This window comes from Desmodus rotundus, chromosome 5, assembly GCF_022682495.2.
Source record: "Desmodus rotundus isolate HL8 chromosome 5, HLdesRot8A.1, whole genome shotgun sequence".
Lineage (NCBI taxonomy): Eukaryota > Metazoa > Chordata > Mammalia > Chiroptera > Phyllostomidae > Desmodus > Desmodus rotundus.
The window spans coordinates 88,316,994-88,337,111 of NC_071391.1; the positions used below are offsets into that span (position 1 = coordinate 88,316,994).

The 20,118-nt window shown below is 51.0% G+C and overlaps 1 protein-coding gene across 5 annotated transcripts in view; it reads left to right on the plus strand.

The window, feature by feature from the left end:
- Positions 1-20,118, plus strand: part of CEP164 (centrosomal protein 164) — an 83,822-nt gene that overhangs the window by 58,726 nt on the left and 4,978 nt on the right. For 2 of the 5 annotated variants that reach the window (XM_053924630.1, XM_053924632.1), the window contains 17 exons: positions 417-554; positions 3,224-3,433; positions 9,954-10,085; positions 10,171-10,387; positions 11,946-12,023; positions 12,250-12,381; positions 12,712-12,834; positions 13,972-14,115; positions 14,536-14,619; positions 14,771-14,839; positions 15,125-15,327; positions 15,689-15,815; positions 16,088-16,155; positions 16,625-16,832; positions 17,811-17,918; positions 18,611-18,725; positions 19,273-19,620. In XM_053924630.1, coding sequence (XP_053780605.1) covers positions 417-554; positions 3,224-3,433; positions 9,954-10,085; positions 10,171-10,387; positions 11,946-12,023; positions 12,250-12,381; positions 12,712-12,834; positions 13,972-14,115; positions 14,536-14,619; positions 14,771-14,839; positions 15,125-15,327; positions 15,689-15,815; positions 16,088-16,155; positions 16,625-16,832; positions 17,811-17,918; positions 18,611-18,725; positions 19,273-19,620 — 2,504 coding nt within the window. Of the gene's footprint in view, positions 1-416; positions 555-3,223; positions 3,434-9,953; positions 10,086-10,170; positions 10,388-11,945; positions 12,024-12,249; positions 12,382-12,711; positions 12,835-13,971; positions 14,116-14,535; positions 14,620-14,770; positions 14,840-15,124; positions 15,328-15,688; positions 15,816-16,011; positions 16,156-16,624; positions 16,833-17,810; positions 17,919-18,610; positions 18,726-19,272; positions 19,621-20,118 lie in introns of those variants that run through there. The other 3 variants (XM_053924633.1, XM_024570902.3, XM_053924631.1) reach the window with 2 other exon arrangements.

Sequence of the window (20,118 nt, forward strand, 5' to 3'; positions counted from 1 at the left end):
GTGATAGCTCTGATCCTGAAGTCTCCTTGGTGACTGTGGACAGTGAGGGTGCTTTTCTGTGGAAGGAGGCAAGTGGCTCAGAGAAAGGACCAGAGGGGGTCTACTCAAGGCCTCTGGGAATGAAGCTGGGCAATGAGAAAAGCCAAGGCAGCCTAGTGTTTCTCCCCTGCTGGGGTCTCAGGGATATTTTCCTGGACCAGTTTACACAGTACCTGGAGGAAATGTCTGCTGTTCCTTTCCTGAGTCATTTCAGGCCCCATAACATCCTTGTCATTAATTTTTACAGCTACACTTGGAGTGGGCTGATTTTCTGGGTTTTGTGGGAAGTAGTTCTGTGTCTCATTTGTATCTGCGGGATTTTAATTTACAGAGAAGTCAATGCCACTGAAACAAGAATTTATTGCTAACATTTCCAGAGAGAAGACAGCATGTCATGCCACACAGGGTCATGTGCAGAAGGACCAGCGCTGCTCAGGAGGCAGAAGAGGCGAGAAGAGAGAACATGGTCCAGAACCTTTATTAGGGTTTTCGTGGGAAGGAATGGATGAGGCAGGGTAAGTACCTTAAGTGTGGGATTGGATGGTTTGAATGATTTTGTGGGTTTTGGGTTACGGGGGTGGTCTCCAGTTGCCTGGTATGGGCCCTGGTGACTGAGAGTAGGGAAATACTGGCCTGGTGTGAGTTAGGTAAGGACGTGGTTGGATTACAGACTCAGGTTGGTTTGCATGTGACATCCATGCTGCCTTTGCTATCTGTGAGAATTGGTGAGCCCTGGGAGGGGCAGTCTCTCTTTGACCAGCAAGCTTTTTAAGAATGTCAAAACATCATAAAATTTGGGAAATAAGAAAATGTGACTAATAGAGTCTATCACCTTTCATGGGTGTTGTCAAGCTGAGTCAGAAGGAGTTAGGAGCAAAGGGCAGGCCAGGGAGCATGGGCAGGACTGGCGGGCAGCTGCCACCATGCACACTTTATGGCCAGGAGGCCTGGGTCTGGGAAACAGGGATATTCTCCCCTTTGTGACGCCCACATCTTTCACAAGGTGTTTGTAGAGGACGGTAGATGAAGTAAAGCCACTGGAATGAGTGTGAGAGGGCACAAGGTGTCTTGGATTGCGATCCCAGTTTCAGTGGTGTATAGCCATTCCAGAGTGTCTGGGTGCTGGACCTTCTTCCCTCTTCTCCTCCCCTGATCACCTTCCCTTCTTGCTTTTCTTCATATGTCTCAGAGCTACTTGGTGGCTAGTGTAAAATGAGTATGTTCCTACAGAGCCTCCTCTTGACCACTAACTGGTAGAAGTTGGGTCTCGTTGATGCTGATACCAAAGAGTGGCCTAGAAATCAGACCTGCCTCTTCCTTTGGAGTCTTCAACTTCCAATTGTCTCACAGATCTTTTCTTGTGGGCTCATTGTTGACTGCCCACAGACAGTATACGCTGAGAGCTTAGGATATTAGATCTTTAAAACAGGACATGGAGAAGCAGCACACAAAAAAATGGGCCAGTGTGCCCACATGCCTGGTGTGTGCCAGCTTACCGGTGCATGTAGTCTGGGCACAAGCTGCCATGCTGTCTGATGCCATATCTTTCTGCAGCATCTGTCCCCAGGGTTCCACAGAGCTAAACAGCCCACAGGGGAGACACACATTAAAAAGAACCATCTCAGGGAAAAAAGATGTTTTTAGCCAAGTTGGAAATGAGTTGGAGGGTTGATGAGGCAGAGAGCTGTGGGGGGAGACTCTTTCCAACGGCAGCATTCTCAGAGGAGGTGGCACCCGCATTTCTTACATCTGCATCCATTGGGCTGTGTCGGGAGACCAAGAGGAAGCTGGGAATTGGACGGAGTGGGGAGATGGAGCTAGAAGAAGAGAATTGAAGGCATAGCTCAAGACTGTTTCTGGTCTGAGTTATAATTTTAGGAACAGCAGAAGGAAAGATTTTCATGGTATTTCAGAGATGTCATTGGCCTTTTATGTCTTTCTTCTCTCTGTGGTCTCAAGGGGCTGAACTGGAATTATTCCAAAGGCCTTGTTTTCTTCTGCTGTTCCAATCTGACCCTGCATGCTGGCTTCCATCTGCTGCACTGCTAGAGCTGGAGGGAGAAGGGGGTTCTGCAACCTCAGATGGGGGGCAGGCTCTCCGTGCCACTTTTGCTCCAGTGCTTCTTGGTTTGGATTATAGCTCCACGCTGCTGAGGTTGACTGGGTCAGCAGGCGCGGCCTGCTGCAACCTGAGTACTGTGGGAGAAGGGTGGTGGTTGTGTGGCAAGATCAATTTCTAATGTAAGATCTAGGACCTGGGAATGCAAACACATACTGGCTTATAGGAAAGCCACTTAGGGAGGTGACATACTTTGTCCTGCTTATACTTTCATTGTTCTAAATGTCTCTGGGGTTTTTCTTTGGGTATAAATACCAAGAACCAGTGCACAATCAACAAACAACCTTGATACATTAATCTTTATCTCACCACCCACCTTGTGCATCCAGGTTAGCCCTGAATTTCTTTTACCCATTTCTAAATATTGAACTTAAGTAGGTGAAACTGTTGCATCATTGGGGAGATAAGGAGCATGGCATTCCTGTTGTGCTCCTGCTACTCTCTTTGGCTTAGGAAACGGTATCCTGCCTCTCTCCCTTGGCAGTGTGGGGTGGAGGTTTCCCCTTTCCTGCACTAGTCCTTCATGGACTAGTCTAGGTCTCAGGGCTGGGAGGGATGCTCCTGCTTCTACCACAGGCTCATATGCATTGGCCTCTGTTCAGTTAGGAAGGCAAAGAGCAGTCTCTGGAGACTTCCCAAACTGCTGACATGAGCCTCAAGCAGCAGGCAGAGCCCTGGTGGAGAGACAGAACAGGGCCTTGAGCCATTCTGGGGGAAGAATCTGTTAGGGATGGAACTTTAGTTTCGTCCCTGCTGCTGCCAGCTCTTGAGCTACATCTTACCTTGGGTCACAATCAGGAGAAGGACTGCTCTTCTCTCGAAGCTCTTGGGGCCTTGGACAGCCACAGTGGGGCTTGTCTTAAAGAAACAGATGCTGCCTGTGTCTCTGAGAGGGGGAGCCTTATTGTCTGCCCTCAGGTGACCTGAGCTGCACATGTGATTCTTGATTATGGGCCTGCCCTCCGTTAGGGTATGTGGTGAACTGTAGCTCTATAAACCTTGATGCCAAAAGGTGGGTGGATATTAAAACTTGTGAAATGCTGTTCCCCACCCCACCCTTGGTAGGCGATCTCCAGAGCTTATGGCTCCCCCAGAGCAGCTCTCAGAGGCCACCGTGAAAGCCATGGAAGAGGCAGTGGCCCAAGAACTTGAGCAAGATCAGAGGCAACTACTGGAATTGAAGCAAGAGAAGATGCAGCAACTGCAGGAGAAGCTGTGGCAGGAGGAGAAAGAGGAGATCCTCCAGCTTCACCAACAGAAAGAGAAGTCTCTTAGGTCCTGCCACTCCCTTTAGATAAGCTGCCTGGGGCCTGACAGTGACATGTGGAGCAAGGGGTACACTCCTCCCGCCCTGGAGACCAGTGGGATGCCCATGGTAGCCTGTGGGAAGCTGGTGGCATGATTATAATGGGAATACCTAACATTTTTGAGATTATACTGTTCCATGTGCTTTTTTTCCATGTTTATTTATTTACTTTTTAGAAGGGAGGGAGGGAGAAAGAGAGGGAGCGAAACATTGATGTGTGAGAGAAACATGGACTGGGTGCCTCTTGCATGCCCCCAACTGGGGATGTGGCCTGTGACCCAGGCATGTGCCCTGTGACCCAGGCATGTGCTCTGACTGGGAATTGAACCAGCAACGTTTTGGTTCGCAGCCCACTCTTAATCCGTTGAGCCACACCAGCCAGGGTGTTCCTGTGCTTTATATCTGTTAATTTGTTTGGTTTTCTGAACAGCTTCTGTGAGATGTTGTTATGAACCCCATTTCATAGAATCTATGTAATACAGACGAAGAAGTTGAGGCACCAAAAGGTTAAGTCAACTTGCCCAAGGTATGGAAGCTGAGAAGCAGCAAAGTTGGCTTAACCCGGGAGACTTGTCTCTGAAGCCTGTTCTCTTAACTACTACGTGTCACCTTTCTTGAGAGTTGGGGCCCTGCTGGGACCCAGTGAGATTGGTGGAGACACGTGGTGCAGTGTGAGGTGCTCTTGCCCAGGATGCAGAAGTTTCTCTTTCGGTTTCTGCTCTTTCAGTCACTGGCTGGGAGGCCCTAAACAAATGAAACACTTCAGCCTGGGCTGGGCCTGTGTGTGTATATGTATAGACAAGTAGAGGTTTATCCTGTAAGAACAGGCAGTCTGGGGTTGGCATAGTGGCTCACAGAGTCACCAGGTCCCTGTCTTCTTAATCTCTACCTCTTCAGGGCTGGATTTTACTCTCAGACAGGGTCTCTTCACAGTCCGATGTAGCTGCTGGATCTCTAGCCATTGTGTCTGTGCTCCAGGCAGGAAGAACAGGGATAGAGAAAAGAGGGCATTCCTTCTAGCTCCTTCAGTCCCATTAAGGGAGTTTTCCTAGAAACTTGACCCAATAATTTCCACTTAAATCTCACTGGTTATTCCTGGTTGCAGAGGAGCCTGGGCAATGTAGTCCTTTAGCTGGGCCTCTTTACCTGATAGAATAAAATCATAGTTCTGTGAGTGAGGAAAATGATAGAATGGATATTGAGAAGGTAATAAGCAACACTCCCAGGATGGGAAAAGTGCTATGAAAAGGTGTTAACATAATTCACTTACTTGGCACTTTAGCTGAAATCTAAATCTTACCTCTTGGACAGAGCATCCAAAAGTAGTAGACTTATTTTTTTATGTTATAGATAACAAGGAGTGTATAAACATTTATGCTTTGTTTCAAGAAGCTAACAGAAAACCAATACTTGACTATCTAGAGGGCTAGGAACAATCTCTCTCATTACCCTAACACAGGGTCCGCTGAGGCAGGGTCCATCCTTAAATCACCCAACAGCCCAGATCCCCTGCCAGGGAGCATCCCGCAGAACAGATCTCCCCATAGCACCCTATTCCAGACAACTGAAAATCAAGCCAAACAGGGTGTGGCTTAGCTTACCTTGAGAGGTAGTGCCTAGCAGAAAATCCTGGCGGTGTTCCCCTGACAGCCTACCAGGCACCCCCTCTCTTCCCACTTCTCCCAAAGCTTAGCTGACTGTGCTTTCCGTCCTCCCCAAACCCCCAACTCCAGAGGGGGGTCCAGAGCCCTCTTAGGTTGTGGTGAAGACAAGCATGCCACAGGTATCTGACTCAGGGCCTGTAGCACAGGAGTCACTCAGTAAGTGGTACCTCTTGTTTTTATTTTCCTTTGAAATCAATATAGTTTCAGCAGTCTTGACTAAGTGACATCTCTGCAGGCAGGGCCTTGCCTGGGTCTCTTCAAAAGAGTTCTTCAAGAGAACCCTGTTTCTGTTTATACATGAGCCTTCCTGAGAGGCAGGGCCTTTCTGTGCTGGGAAACTTCCACTTGGTAGAATTTCTGGAAGCCACATTGACCTTATAGCAAATATTTCTTTCTTTTTATTTTATTTATTTATTTATTTTTTAAAGTAGAGTTTGTTGTCTTTTTTTTTTTTGATATATTTATTGATTATGCTATTACAGTTGTCCCACTTCCGCCCCTTCACTCAACTCCGTCCTGCCCACCCCCTCCCTCCCACATTCCGCCCCTATAGTTCATGTCCATGGGTCATACTTATAAGTTCTTTGGCTTCTACAAGTCCTACACTATTCTTACCCTCCCCCTGTCTATTTTCCACCTATCATTTATGCTATTTATTCTCTGTACCTTTACCCCCTCTCTCCCCCTCCCAATCCCCTATTGATAACCCTCCAGGTGATCTCCATTTCTGTGGTTCTGTTTCTGTTCTAGTTGTTTGCTTAGTTTTCTTTTGTTTTTGTTTTAGGTGTGGTTGTTAATAACTGTGAGTTTGCTGTCATTTTTACTGTTCATATTTTTTATCTTCTTTTTCTTAGATAAATCCCTTTAACATTTCATATAATAAGGGCTTGGTGATGATGACCTCCTTTAATTTGACCTTATCCTGAGAAACACTTTATCTGCCCTTCCATTCTAAATGATAGCTTTGCTGGATAGAGTGATCTTGGATGTAGGCCCTTGCCTTTCATGACTTGGAATACTTCTTGCCAGTCCCTTCTGGCCTGTAAGGTCTCTTTGGAGAAATCAGCTAGCTGACAGTCTTATGGGAACCCCTTAGTAGGTAACTGTGTCCTTTTCTCTTGCTGCTTCTAAGATTCTCTCCTTCTGCTTAATCTTGGCTAATGTAATTATGATGTGCCTTGGTGTATTCCTCCTTGGGTCCAACTTCTTTGGGACTCTCTGAGCTTCCTGGACTTCCTGGAAGTCTATTTCCTTTGCCAGATTAGGGAAGTTCTCCTTCGTTATTTGTTCAAATAAGTTTTCAATTTTTTGTTCTTCCTCTTCTCCTTCTGGCACCCCTATAATTCGGATGTTGGGACGTTTCAAGATGTCCTGGAGGTTCCTAAGCCTCTCCTCATTTTTCCGAATTCTTGTTTCTTCATTCTTTTCTGGTTGGATGTTTCTTTCTTCATTCTGGTCCACACTGTTGATTTGAGTCCCAGTTTCCTTCGCATGACTATTGGTTCCCTGTACGTTTTCCTTTGTTTCTCTTAGCATAGGCTTCATTTTTTCATCTGGTTTTCGAACAGATTCAACCAATTCTGTGAGCATTTTCATAACCAGTGTTTTGAACTGTGCATCTGATAGGTTGGCTATCTCTTCCTCGCTTAGTTGTATTTTTTCTGGAGCTTTGAAGTGTTCTGTCATTTGGGTCATTTTTTTTTTCTTGTCTTGGCGCTTAAAGAGGCGGAGCCTTAGGTGTTCACCAGGGCGGGGTAACGCTGGTTGCTGCGCTGTGACGAGGTACGTGGGGGAGGGGCCGAGAGGGAGCAATGGCGCCCGCTCCCCACTCCACCGGATTTCAGTCTTTCACTCTGCTACCCACAATCAAATTGGGCCCCTCTGGTGCTGGTTCCCGAGTGGGTGGGCTTGTGCACACTCTAGGCTCCTGTGGGTCTCTCCATTGACCTCTCCTGTGAGGCTGGGAGTCTCTCCAGCTGCTGCCCCAACCCCCACGGGTGTTTTCACTCAGAGGTCTGAGGCTTTATTTCCCCCGCACTGGAGCCCTGGGTTGTGCGGTCTGCTTTGCTCCCCTCCGTTCGTCCCGTTTTATCTGTGCGGGAGTGTAGGGCCGCGGGGTGCTACCCGCCGCTTTGCCTGCCCCACTCTCCGCCACTCTGAGTCCGGCTCTCTCGATTTGTCTGTGCACGAATGTGGGGCTGTAGGGTCTGCTAGTGTTCAGACTGCCTGCCCGGTGAGTCCCACACTCTGCCAGTCTCGGTCATGCCACGGCCACGCGTGTCCTCTCCGCGCCGGTGCCCGTCTCCGCCCCTCCTACCGGTCTGGATGAATGTTTCTTTTTTATCAACTTGGTGTCGGACCTCCTTGCCGTTCAATTTTCTGTCAGTTCTGGTTGTGCGAGGAGGCGCAGTGTGTCTACCTATGCCGCCATATTGGTTCTCCTCTTTTTATTTTTAATTAAAAAAATGTTAAATTGCAGTTTACATTCAATATTACTTTGTATTAGTTTCAGGTGTATAGCATAGTGGTTAGACAATCATACATTTTTACAAAGTGTTTCTCCTGATATTTCTAGTACCCAGTGGGCACCATACATAGTTATTATAATGTGACTGACTATATTTCCTATGCTGTACTTTATATCCTTGACTATTTTGTAACGCATATATTTCTTGAATGAACAGTCAGGAGGGAAGGCAGGCAGACTGACCCTTAAGTTTCTTTTTTTTTTTTCAATTGAATTTATTGGGATGATTCAGCATCCTTGTCAAGTCTCCTTCCATCGCCATTTATACCCCTTTTTCCTTCTACCTCCCCCAAACCCTTCCCCTTTGGAAATCACCACACTGTTGTTTGTGTCTATTAGGGTTTTTTTTCTTTTTTTTGTAATATCTTCACTTTTTTCACCTGTAGCCTCCACTCCCCTCTGACAGCTGTCAGCCTGCTCTCTGTCTATGAGTCTGTTTCTTTACTGGTTGTTAGTTTATTTTGTTCATTAGATTCCACGTATGAGTGAAATCGTGGTATTTGTCTTTCTCTGACTGGCTTATTTCACTTAGCATAATGCTCTCCAGTTCCATCCATGCTGTTGCAAAGGGTAGGAGCTCCTTTCTTTCTGCTGCATGGAATTGCATTGTGTAAATGTACCACAGTATTTTGATCCATTCGTTTACTGATGGGCACTTGGGTTGCTTCCAGCACTTGGCTATTGTAAGTAATGCTGCTATGAACATTGAGGTGCACAGGTTCTTTTGAATTAGTGTTTTGGGTACCTATGGATATATTCCCAGAAGTAGAATCGCTGGGTCAAAAGGCAGTTCCACTTTTAATTTTTTTAGGAAACTCCATACAATTTTCAACAGTGGCTGCACCAGTCTGCATTCCCACCAACAGTGCACGAGGGTTCCCTTTTCTCAACAACCTTGCCAGCATTTGTTGTTTGTTGATTTATTTGTAGTAGCCATTCAGACAGGTGTGAGGTACTATCTTATTTGGGTTTTAATCTGCATTTCTCTAATGATTAGTGGTATTGAGCATCTTTTCACCTGTCTATTGGTCATTTGTGTGTCCTTTTTGGAGAGGTGTCTATTCAGGTTGACCCTTAGTTTCTTTAGTTGTAAGATGAAGAGAGTTGCAAAACAAAAGCCTTCACCTCAGAAGACCCTTCCAGCTCTAACATTCATTCTGTGGTGCCATGCATAAAATTTAGCAAAAGGACTGAGAAATGGTTTCTGGGGAATCTAGAAGGAAGGATTTTTACTTAACTCAAATTTTCTGCAATAATGGAAGAGAGAGCAGTGGTACTGATAAGTTGAAACAGGAAATGATCCTAAATCTTTTGTGGCTTTGGAATTCATTACAGAAGCTTCTCAGAGAAATTGTCTTCTGAGTCATGTTGTTCTTAGGCTTGAGTGCCCTGAGTGGCCCGCACACAGCCCTGGCCAGGTGGGGTGTGTGAGGAGGGTGTGGTTTGTGAGAGCAGGGTATGTCCACTTGGAGTGAAATGGTTACCATCAGTCTGTAAAAAAGATACCTTCATAGATAATCAAAGCTTGCTTATATTTGGGGCTAGTGATACTGTTCAAATTCAACATTTATCGATCACCTACTTCATGTTAGTTACTGTGGTTGGTACATGGGATATAACAAATTTTAAGACAAGGTTCCTTCCCTGGAGAAGCTCCTAGACTTGAAAGGAAAGCAGATTTACAAACGATTAATTATGATGCAGTATGATGTGTGGTATAGACTGGCATGGGAATAGACTGATGAACTTGGAGGGAGTCATACTTCCCTGAGAGGATGGAGCTGGGTATTGAATAATGAATATGGGTTTGTCAGGTAGGAAAGGGGACACTAGGCAGAGGAACTAGCATGAACAAAGGCTAAGAGGCAAGGAAGAGTGTGGTGGGATTTGGAGGTGGTGGCTCATCTGATGTGACTAGAACAGAATCTGTGGGGTGGAGAGTGAAAGGATGTGGAGACAGAGTCAGGTGGAGGTCAGCCCGTATCTGTCCTTGAGAGATTGCCATGCCAAGGTGAACTTGGAGGCAGAGGGGTGCCTTTGGAAGAAATGCTGTTCTGGGACCAGGCAGCCTGTGATCTGCTTCCTGAAGTAAAGGGCAGATGGAATCCATGGCCTTTTTACCCTGGGGAGTGTTACAGGGAGGGGCAGGACTCAGAGGTTGAAGTTAGGATCATCTTTAAGATTTCAGAGGCTTCACAGGCAGGCTACAGGCTTTTGAGGCCGAAAGCCAGGGATTATGACTCCAAGAGGAAAGACCTGTGGACCTTCCAACAAACTGGCCTTGCCTTTCTTTCCCAGTTTCTTAAAGGAGCAGCTACAGAAAGCCACTGAAGAAGAGGGGACTCGGATGAGAGAGGAGGAAAGCCGGAGGCTGTCCCAGCTCCGGGCCCAGGTCCAGTGCCGTGCAGAAGCAGATGAGGACCAGATCAGGTGAATGCCTGCTGTGAGCTGACCAGCCCCATGGGGGCACCCCCTGAGTACACGGGTCTGTCTCCATTCCCTTCTCTTTGCCCAGGGCTGAGCAAGAGGCTTCCCTACAGAGGCTGAGAGAGGAATTGGAGTCTCTACAGAAGAGTGAAAGGGCCAGCTTGGAACAGAGAAATAAGCAAATGCTGGAGCAGCTCGAGGAAGAGATGGAGGCTTTGGGGAAGAGAGAGCAGGCTGCCCTGAATGCGGAGAAAGAGGAGGCTCTGCAGCAGCTGAGGGAGCAGCTGGAAGGAGAGAGGAAGGAAGTGAGCAAGTAGAGTTGGGACCTTCCTCTCGGATGTGCCTTGGGCTGCCTAGGGAGGGACTGAGTGTGAAGGGAGAGCCAGCCTTGGGTGTGCAGGTTGGGGAGCCAGGCAGTGGGAGTTGCACAGATGGACACAGACAGTGGGCCTGTTGCTCCACATGTACCCAGCTTGTCTTGAGGCAGGTGCTAGCCCTGGACCCCGTGGCAGAGCCGAGGGTACTGGAGGTGTCCAGAGGCTCCATCTGGGGCCAGCTGGGCCAGTAGCAGCCGGGTGTTTTCAATAGCAGTGAAAAAGTTTGAGGGGAGATGGCCTGTGGGCTTTGGAAGATTGCATTACTGAAAGAAACCAGACCAGACGTCCCGAGATATGTGTGCCTTGTCCCTGTTCTTGTCTCTGAGGGACAGCTGTGATGGCCTTTCATCTCTCTCACTTTCTCTCCTGCTGAGGTTAACACTCTCAGAGGAGTTTTTTCTTCCTTTGTCCTTATTCCCTACCCCTCTGATCTGAGAGTCTGTCTCTAGGTAAGAGACTGAAGTCAGTAGCCATGAGGCCACAGGGAGCTTCTGTTTTCTGTTAAGGGAGGAGCTTCAGCTCTCAGACAAGGAGAAACGCTAACAGGGTGGGAAGGACCCTGTACTGCAAGTGCTCTAGTACTTGTGCTGAAACCTCCAGCCCTGCCTGTCTTGGGCCTCAGTCACAGACACGAGTGTCACCCAGTGGTCATGGCCTAGCCCATGGAAATGGCAGCCTAAGGCTTACCTGAAGGTCCCTACGTGCTGTCCTTCATTGATGTGGTCACCGGCAAGCAGTGTCTTGGTAGTCCGTTTGTATTTGTCTTGTCTCAGGCACAGCTCCTCAAAGTCCTGTGGAGGAAAGGGGATGGCAGGGCCACTCTCTCAAGGGGAGAGCACCTCCCCGACCCTTGCCTTGACAGGCTTTTATTGCTTTTCTGGGCACTTACATTGAGGATGGTCCTCATTTACTATGCACAGGTTCATTTTAGGTGGTTACTTTTTACAGAAAACAAAGGAGAGGATGTTGCTAATTATATCAGAAAGGAAGGATATTTGCAAATGTAAAGGGAAAAGTGGTTGAACTGGTTACACTCATCCTTGGGAGGTTTAGCAGAAATTATAGGATGTTTCTTTAAAGATATGCAGCAAATGTTTGCTGCCTCAACTCAGGGTGAGGGAGTTTTAGCAAAAGCAAGTCTCAGAGCAGCCTAGGTACAAGGCAGGCCTGATTCCCCACGGGAGAACCTATCTGTGGGCGTGGGTCTTATGTGCTGGACCTCGCTTTCCACTGGCCTTTCCAAGTGGGAGCTGGGCCCACGCCATGCAGAATGGTCTCCTATACTTCATGTTCCTGTTTGTTCGCTACTTGCAGACTTTAGGGACTGAGTTATACTGGAGGAACAAAGATGTGCCTGTGGTTCCCCTTGGCCCTTTAGTGTGAAGAGCGTTGAGGATGGTTGTCCTGGCTCTTCCTTCCTCTAGGGGCACTGCCCAGCCAGCCTTCCCTGCCCAGCATCCCTCACAGACCCTTTGTTGCTCCCCAGGTGGCGGCAGCACTGGAGAGGGAGCACAGAGCTGAGCTGGAGCAGCTCTCTTCCTCCCTGAAGGCCAAGCATAGACAGGTAGATGCTGCTGGCCAGGTCTGCAAGGCAGAGCCGGGGCATGGCAGTCCTTGTGCATCATCCTCAAGACCCCTTCACTGCTAGTCCCATCCCTGCCATGAGGGAGGCAGCCTCTCTCTCACCATAGCCCCAGGGGGAGGGTCACCGGGTCCCTGGGAAGTGAGTTCCCCTGAGCTGCTGTAGTGCTCTGGGAGAGTCAAACCCCTCTGTGCTGGGGCCTGCTCAGGTGGTCTCCAGGCTCCAGAAGAAGATAGAGGAAGCTCAGCAGAAAGAGGAGGCCCAGCTGCAAGAGAGCCTGGGAAGGACGGAACAGAGAGTGCAGCACAGAGTTCACCAAGTGCTACAGTATGAGCAAGAGGTAAATGCTGGTCTGCCTCTTCGACTTTATGTGTGCCTATTGGGGAGGCTCTGACGGTTGGCCGAACCATCCTGGCCCAAAGGCTCCTTCTCTTTGCTTTGGAAGGCTTCGCTGGGGTTAGAGCTTCTGGTTCCCTTCTCATGTCTTGGTTCCCTTGAGGCCAGGGGCTTTTCCACCCCCATACCCCTGCGTGTGGGGAGGTGGTGGTGGGGTATCGCCATGTATGTGTCATGTACCTGTGGCGTGTGTGTTGGGGGGGGGCGTGGGGAGGCGTGTGTGTATGAGACCTTTAGGTGCTTCAGTTCTGCATGTTGTGTGCCTGCCCTGCAGCTCAGTGCTCTCCTGAGAGAGAAGCGCCAGGAGGTGGAAAGGGAGCATGAAAGGAAGATGGACAAGATGAAGGAGGAGCACCAGCAAGTGCTGGCTAAGGCCAGAGAGCAGTATGAAGCTGAGGTGAGCTGGCCACAGCCCCCGGCATGCATGTGCCCGTGTCACACACAACCTGGGCCTTGCCCAGTGGGCTTGAGGGCAGAGGAAGAGGAAAAACCGTGGTCATGATTTGTGGGAGGCTTTCTTCCCTGGCCCCCTGCAATGAGGGAGTCATTTTTTGCCTGTTTACTAAACCATTAGACGAGGAGTGCTTCCTCTCCATCAGGCAGGCTGTGCTTTCCTCTCACAGTAATACTAGCTAACACTGAGCTTGTACTACGTGCCGGGCACTGTTCTAAGCTCTTTATGTACATTAACTGATTTAGTCCTCACAACACCCTTAGGAGATACATACTATCGTCTCCATTTTAAAAATGAGGAAACTGAGACTTGGGTACATAAGCAGCTTTCCCAAGGCCCCCCTGGCTAAAAGCAGAGGAGGCAGGGCTCAAGCCTCGACTGTCTGATTTCAAAGCCTTCAGCTTTAACCTCCCTAACAACATACCACCAGGGCTCATCGAAATTCTAGGATACCAAGAAATAGACTGGCAAGAGCCAACCGATGTGTACATATTATCTGCCCATCTTCAGCCCTTGGCCTTGGTGGGATGGGGGGAGTTCAATTATCTAAGTGGCCCCGCTCTGGGTTGCCTTGTTTCCATTGGGGTGAACAATGGTGGGGTGGCTGACTTTAGCCCACAGATGTGTCTGTGCCCAGGACTTCGAGGCTGCTTCAGGGACTGGAACCAGTATCCCAGACTCTTTGTACAATCCTTCTCAGGGCAGCCATAGCAGGCCCCTTCGTGATGAAATGTAGTTGACTCCTTTCCCAAACCAATTCTGACCTTGCTGAAGAAGAATAATTGACCGACGACCTCTGTTCCTGTGAGGAAGGGAATCTGTATGTGGTGGATCTGTGGGAAAGGCAGGCTCCCATGGGAGATTCCTCTCAACATCTGATCAGCCTCTGCCTCAGTGGCCGAGCAGGGTGCAGACTCTTGGGGAACAGGACCATGCTATCCTCGATGCTCTTCTCTAAGAGCTGGCCTCAGGGAACAGTCCTTGATTTTACTGACTCCAAGTGGCAGGAGTGGGAGGCTGTGGCTTTAGGGGTGTGAGGGCACCTGCCGTCTCCCATGGGCAGCCCCACCCTCTGTGCAGGAGAGGAAGCAGCGGGCTGAACTCCTGGGACACCTGACCGGAGAGCTGGACCGCCTGCGAAGGGCTCATGAGCGAGAACTGGAGACCATGAGGCAGGAGCATGACAGGCGGCTGGAGGACTTGCAGCATCGGCAGTGGGAGCAGGTGGGATCTCTGGGCAGTCACTTGGGGCCCACCTCCATGCAGGGTGGAGAAGTGCTGGGGCAGCAGGACAGCAGGATGGAACCTGACAGCTTCAGGAGTGGGGGCCTCTCACTGGCCATCCCCGAGCTGGGACATCTCTGCTCCTTTGTTTTCTATGCCAGGGAATATCCCCAGATTTAGAAGAGGAGATCTACCTTTCTAGGGCTGTGGGGTTGTCACTTTTGCTTCTGCTTGCCCCTACTGGCAACAAAGAAAGTGTGGTGCTTTCCTGGGAGGCCTCAGGGGCTAATGATGCATCCTGAGCCATCTGCGGAGTGTGCCATGGGATGGTGGGTCAGGACCTCTCCTGCCCCTCAGCTAAAGGCTGCCTTGCACCCTTTCTACTCTTACATGTTTTTCTCCACCTTTGCTTCTCTGAAGGAAAGGAAACTTCGAGATTTAGAGGTGGAATTTGAAACCAGAGCCAAAGATGTCAAGGCCAGTGTGGCTGAGCTGGATATCCAGGTGAGAGTGTGAGGGTGGAGGACAGGATCTCCAGGTACCCTTTACCTTGAAGTGAGTCATAGCTTCCCCAAGAGAGGATGGGCCTTTCTGCCCTTTAACCTGGGGCCTAGAGTTGGCCAAGAGGCCCCGTTTTTTCCCTCCTCCTCCGCAGGAGGAGACTGTCCGGAAGGAGAAGCAGCAGCTCCTTGATGTGAAGAAGCAGGTTGAGCTGGAGAGCGAGGTTTGTCTGATTTCCCTCCTTTGTCTCTCCCCACTCCCTTTCCTTTCTTTCCTCTCCCTGCAGCACCCTTACCTTTTGTTCACTTGACCTCTCCAGGGCTTTGGGGTTATTCCACAACCCAGCAACCTTGGGCAGTGGGGCCGTGGGGGGAGGATGGAAGCCTGCACAACCTCTGACCAAAGACACAGTGACCTTGGTGTGTCAGTCCCACTCTCTCCCCTGCTCTTCAGGATCCCTGTTGTCCAGTGCTGCCTGCTCTCTGCCTTCTCCCCATTGTTTCTCCAGGTGCTTCTATCTTTAATTCTGCCCCAGGAAATCACAGCCACCCATCATCAACTGGAAGAGGCAAAGAAGGAGCACACTCACCTGTTGGAGTCAAACCAGCAGCTCCGAAGAATTCTCAGTGAGCTTCGGACCCACAAGTTGGAGCTGGAATCCCAGGTGGATCTGCTGCAGACCCAGACTCAGAGGCTGCAGAAGCACATCAGGTAGTGTGGACATCCTGCGCTTAGCCACCTCATGCCCTCTGACCTCTGCTGTTCATGAGCCCTGTCTACTCATGGCCCAGTTAACAGGCAGAGGGAGAGCCAGGCCATATCTGCTGCCTTTTGGAGGGAGAGGGGGTTGTTAGGAGGCTGTGAATAGCTGGGGTCCCTGGTTTTACCGTTCATGCCCCAGCCCCTGCCTCAGAGACTTTGACAGGAGTGAAGGGATGGGGATGGTCTTGCTCTCTACCTGAGGTTGGGGCTTGAAGTCCAGCCAGGGGCCCCGACAGTATGCTGCCTGGCCTGCTTCATCACATGACCCTGCCTCACTTCCCGCACCTCCCACTCCCCTCTTCCACCACAGTGACCTGGAGGCCAAAGCTCGGAGGACACAGGACACACTGAGAGAGCTGGCAGTCAAGAAGAGCAGTGCTGCCCCATGCTTTGAGCCAGATCTCCACATTGAGGACCTGAGGAGATCCCTTGGAACCGTGAGCTTCTCTGTGCCTCAGAAGGGACAGGATGCCGGGCTGGGGCAGCAGGAGGTGTAGGGTGGCAGGAGGGTTCCTGGCTCTGTTCTGTAGAGGGCCTTAGCCTCCTGTTCTTGTCACTCCCAGTGCCCCATTTCTGTGTACAAACGAACAGTGCCCGGCAGCCAGCAGAGCCCCGTCTCTTGTCCCTGGGCAGGGTTTAGGACCCCTTGAGCCTGCGGTGCATCTGCTTGTGTTGCATTCAGTGGGCCTTTCCTACTGTGTGTCCTTAGAACCAGACCGAACAGGTGCCCTCTTCTGTGTCCCAGAGCAAGGAGGACACTGACTTGCCCCTGGACAGGTGAGTTCTGATAGCCTGTCTTTTGCAGGGCTGAGGTTGCCATGAAGGGGTGAGTGCCTGTGTCACAGAGCTGTGGTGACCTGAAATGAGGTGACAGCAGTCACCAGTGGGGCTTGGTTCAGGGAAGGGGGTTGGGGGACTGACAAGTCTCCTCTGGCAAGCCAAGTAGAAGCCTACTGTGACTGCTGACACAGCATGCTGACCCACCGATCCCTGGTTAGGGGTCAGGCTGATGGCAGTGTCTGGCCATCCATGTGGAAGCCTTTCAGGGTCGGCAGGGAGGACTCAGTGCGACACACCCCATGCTGCAATATCCCTGTACACTGTCCAAACCCAGCCAGTAATCTGTGCTCAGGATGGGTATCTGTTGGGGATGTGGTCAAGTGACCCAGAGCAAGGGCTCTCAGAGTCTTTGTTGGCCCTCTCCACTCCCCACCCTCCACCCGCTTCCTGTCCTGTCCTCCCACAGCTTCCAGCACTACCTCTCTGCCGAGGGGGTAGCTCTCCGCAGTGCCAGGGAGTTCCTGGTGCGGCAGAAATACTCCATGCGGAGGCGGCAGATAGCTCTGAAAGCCGCCCAGCAGCACTGGCGCCATGAGCTGGCTAGTGCTCCGGATGCAGCCAAAGACCCCCTAGGCACCAAGGCCCTGGAGGACGTGCGGAAGGACCTGCAGGAGGTCAGGAGCTTGGAGGACGGCCACCAGTCCCAGGGGAGGGCAGGCCTGGGGCAGGGGGGCCAGGGACACACTCACCTTGGGGCTCAGTCTCAATTGATCATTCTCGGGTCCCCAGGAGAGTTGGTGACCTGTGCAGTTACAGGTCCTCTAGGATGACTGGACAGGTGACGAAAGTTAGGGATCTCCCCGAGGGTGAGAGTGCCGTCACCCCTTGAGGCTGTGTGCAGTGTGCAGTGTGCAGCGTGTTTTCCCTGATTGTGAGCCGCCCGGTCTTCACAGCAGCCCCAGGTTACATGTGCAGCAGGTGATGTTATTCCTGTTTCCTAGGTGAATGGTGTAAGTAAAGTTTTTCAAAATTTCACACCTAGTGCCTCGCTTGTCCATTCCCTCATCCTAAAGACTTCATTTATGACTGAAAATGTTTAGAGTATACCCTCAGCACGAGACTGAGTGACTTCTCTTTGGAACTTTGATGCCCTGATTTGCATTGAAGGGCCAGAGACTTCATGGCCCTTGTTAGCTGGGATCACAGCTGTTTGGGGCCCCTTAGCATTCTCATGGTGTCAGAGCTGTGGGCACACATGGCTGCGGTGGTGGAGCAGCAGGCGGGAGGCCGACAGGAAGTGCAGACTCCCCAGGGGTGTGCGCGTGCCACTCTGGGCCCACCGCTGCTGTGCTGTACCCTCCGACAACAGTGACCACAGCGATGAGTGCAGCGGCAGTTGGAGCAGTGATAATGTGACTGTTTGGTTCGCAGTGACCGTGTGAGAATTTACGAGGTACGGGTGGAGGGCTAAGCATGGAATACACTCATCTAATTCTCATGATCCTATGGAAAGTACTGTTCCTCTTTCTTCAGTGAGAATCTAGCCTGAGAGTTATGTAATCTCAGGATAACCCACCTGATGAATGGCAAAGCTGGGACTGCAGCTCTGCGTAGAGGTCCCCAAACTTCTCCCTGCTTCTTCCCTGACGCAGGAGGAGAGGCACCTGGATGAGATGCAGTCAGCTGTGCGGAAAGGCCACAACCTGCTCAGGAAGAAAGAGGAGAAGCTGAACCAGCTGGAGTCCTCTCTGCAGGAAGAGGTGCAACCCTGTGGCCACATGGCCCCGTGTGGCCACAGCTTCCTTTCTGTTCCCAGGATATGCTGAGTTCTTTGGTCCTGTGTTGAGGGCACTGAGCCTCTAGGGCCAGGATTGGCCGTGGGCTTCGGCCCCCTGGGCTGGTGAAAATAGCAGTGGCTTCAGCTTTGAGTTTGGTTATCTGTGCTGAGTGGTTCTGAGAGACCCAGAGCCTCTTGCTGAAGTTGCTTGAGAGAAGATCTAGCCCTTGCCCTTCCGGTGCCATGGCGCCTGAGGACAGATGTTCTTAGGCTCTTGGGAATAGTGCACCTAGGAGGCTTCCCGACCTTTCCTGGGGCCTTGTAGACTTTTCCCCAGATGCCTGAGGCGTGGGTGTGGTGGGAGATCAGCTTAAATGGAGAGACACTGCAGGGAGGTTATTGGGGGAAAGGGTGGGCACTCTCTGGTCCTGGTGGCCGTACTGCCAGTGTCCCCGATGGTTGAGCTGTGTTGGCCTAGCCTCCCTCCTGACCCCTGCAAGGCAACCTGCATGGTGTGCCTCTCCTGGAACTCTGAGGCAACCTGCACGGTGTGCCTCTCCTGGAACTCTGGGGCCCAGAGGGCCCACACACCAGTGCTCAGTCTCTCACGTTGCCTGGGCAAGGGGCAGAGTGCCTGGGGAGAGGACCAGTCACAACTGCTGCTGCTACCTATAGGCTGCAGGTGAGGACACACTGAGAGGAGCCCCCGCCAAGAAAGTGGTGACCTTTGACCTCAGCAGCTCAGAAGACACAAGCAGTGAAAGTTCAGAATCCTGCCCCCTATCTCACAGTGAGTGATGGTAGCAGGGAGGAGAGGGAGGGGGGAGGACCACAGTTTCCATGGAGAGAGAGGAACTTGGGGAACAGGAGTGTAGCCCCCTTTTCTCAGCTGTGTGGGTTAGCCTCTGGGAGCCAGTGTCTGGAGCAGATCCTTAGTAAATGCTTGGGAAGGAGTGAACCAGTCTGGATTTGCCAGGCCCCAGGGCCCAAAGGGTCCAGGAGAGCCTTCTGAATATGTACAGTACTTGACAGTGAGGGGTGTCCCTGTTCTCCACCTCCTTCCAGTGCTACCTTCTGGGAGGCTCTTCTCCCTCTGCCACCCTGGCTTGTGAAGTGGAGCAGGCCCTCTCCTGCCTGTTTCTTGGGGCCAGCTTCCTGTCTTCCCTGTGTGGGACACAGAAGCCCTGCCATCCCCCAGTTGCCCAATCAAGGCGAGGGGCTGTTGCCTGAAGGAACAGAAAAGGGTGGGCAAGTAGGGTGCCACAGTGCTAGCTGGGCCTGGGGACACTCCAGCACCCGAAATCTGAGCCCTTCACCACCTGCTTCTTCCCTTTCAGTTGGCCTGACTGATAGCCCCGCCTTACTCAACAAGATTCACTACTTGGACAGCTCCCTGCAGCGGATTAGCAGCCAGCTAAATGATGTCCTCAGTATGCTGGGTGTCCTCAATACTCAGCCACCACCTCAGCTCCTCGCTTCCACCCCAGCCCAGATCCCGCCCCCATCCTGCAGGAGTGCTCTTGTTCCTGCCCACGTCTCCCTGGGCCGAGTCTCAGCCTCGTCCCCTGCTACACCCATGTCCTCCCAGTGGGCCTGGGCCCCGGGGCTGGGCCCTAGGCTCTCCTCCTCTGTGACTCAAACAGTAGATGATTTCCTGGTGGAGAAGTGGCGCAAATATTTTCCAAGTAAGCTTCCTTCTGGGCCAGTGTGTGATTCTGGACTGAGCCTTCCCGACTTCCTCCTCCTCTTCCTTTTTTCCCCTCCTCCTTTCACCACCCCTCCTCCTCTCCTACCCCCAGCTTTGGTTCCCTGATCCAGTGACTATGGGTCCCTGGGGAGGCGACCTTGCTGGCTGCCCTGCAGCAGCAGGCTCCGTGGGCCAAAACAGTGTGCCTGGGGCTTGGCTGGTTGGGGCCTTTGTGACTCCAGAGCTCAGCCCAACCTACAAGGTCATCGTTGTCATCGTGATAGTTGCCAATGATGTGCGTTGTGTTGTAGGCCAGGCATTTTATATAAAGTCTTTGATTTAGGCCTTATAATAACCCTCTGAAGTAGTCATTATTTATCTCCACATTATAGATGAGAAAACCGAGACTTAGCATGGTTAAGTAATATGCCCCAGGGTGCCCAATAAGGGAGCAACAGACTGCATATCTCTGTGACTTCAGGATCCTGCTTATTGC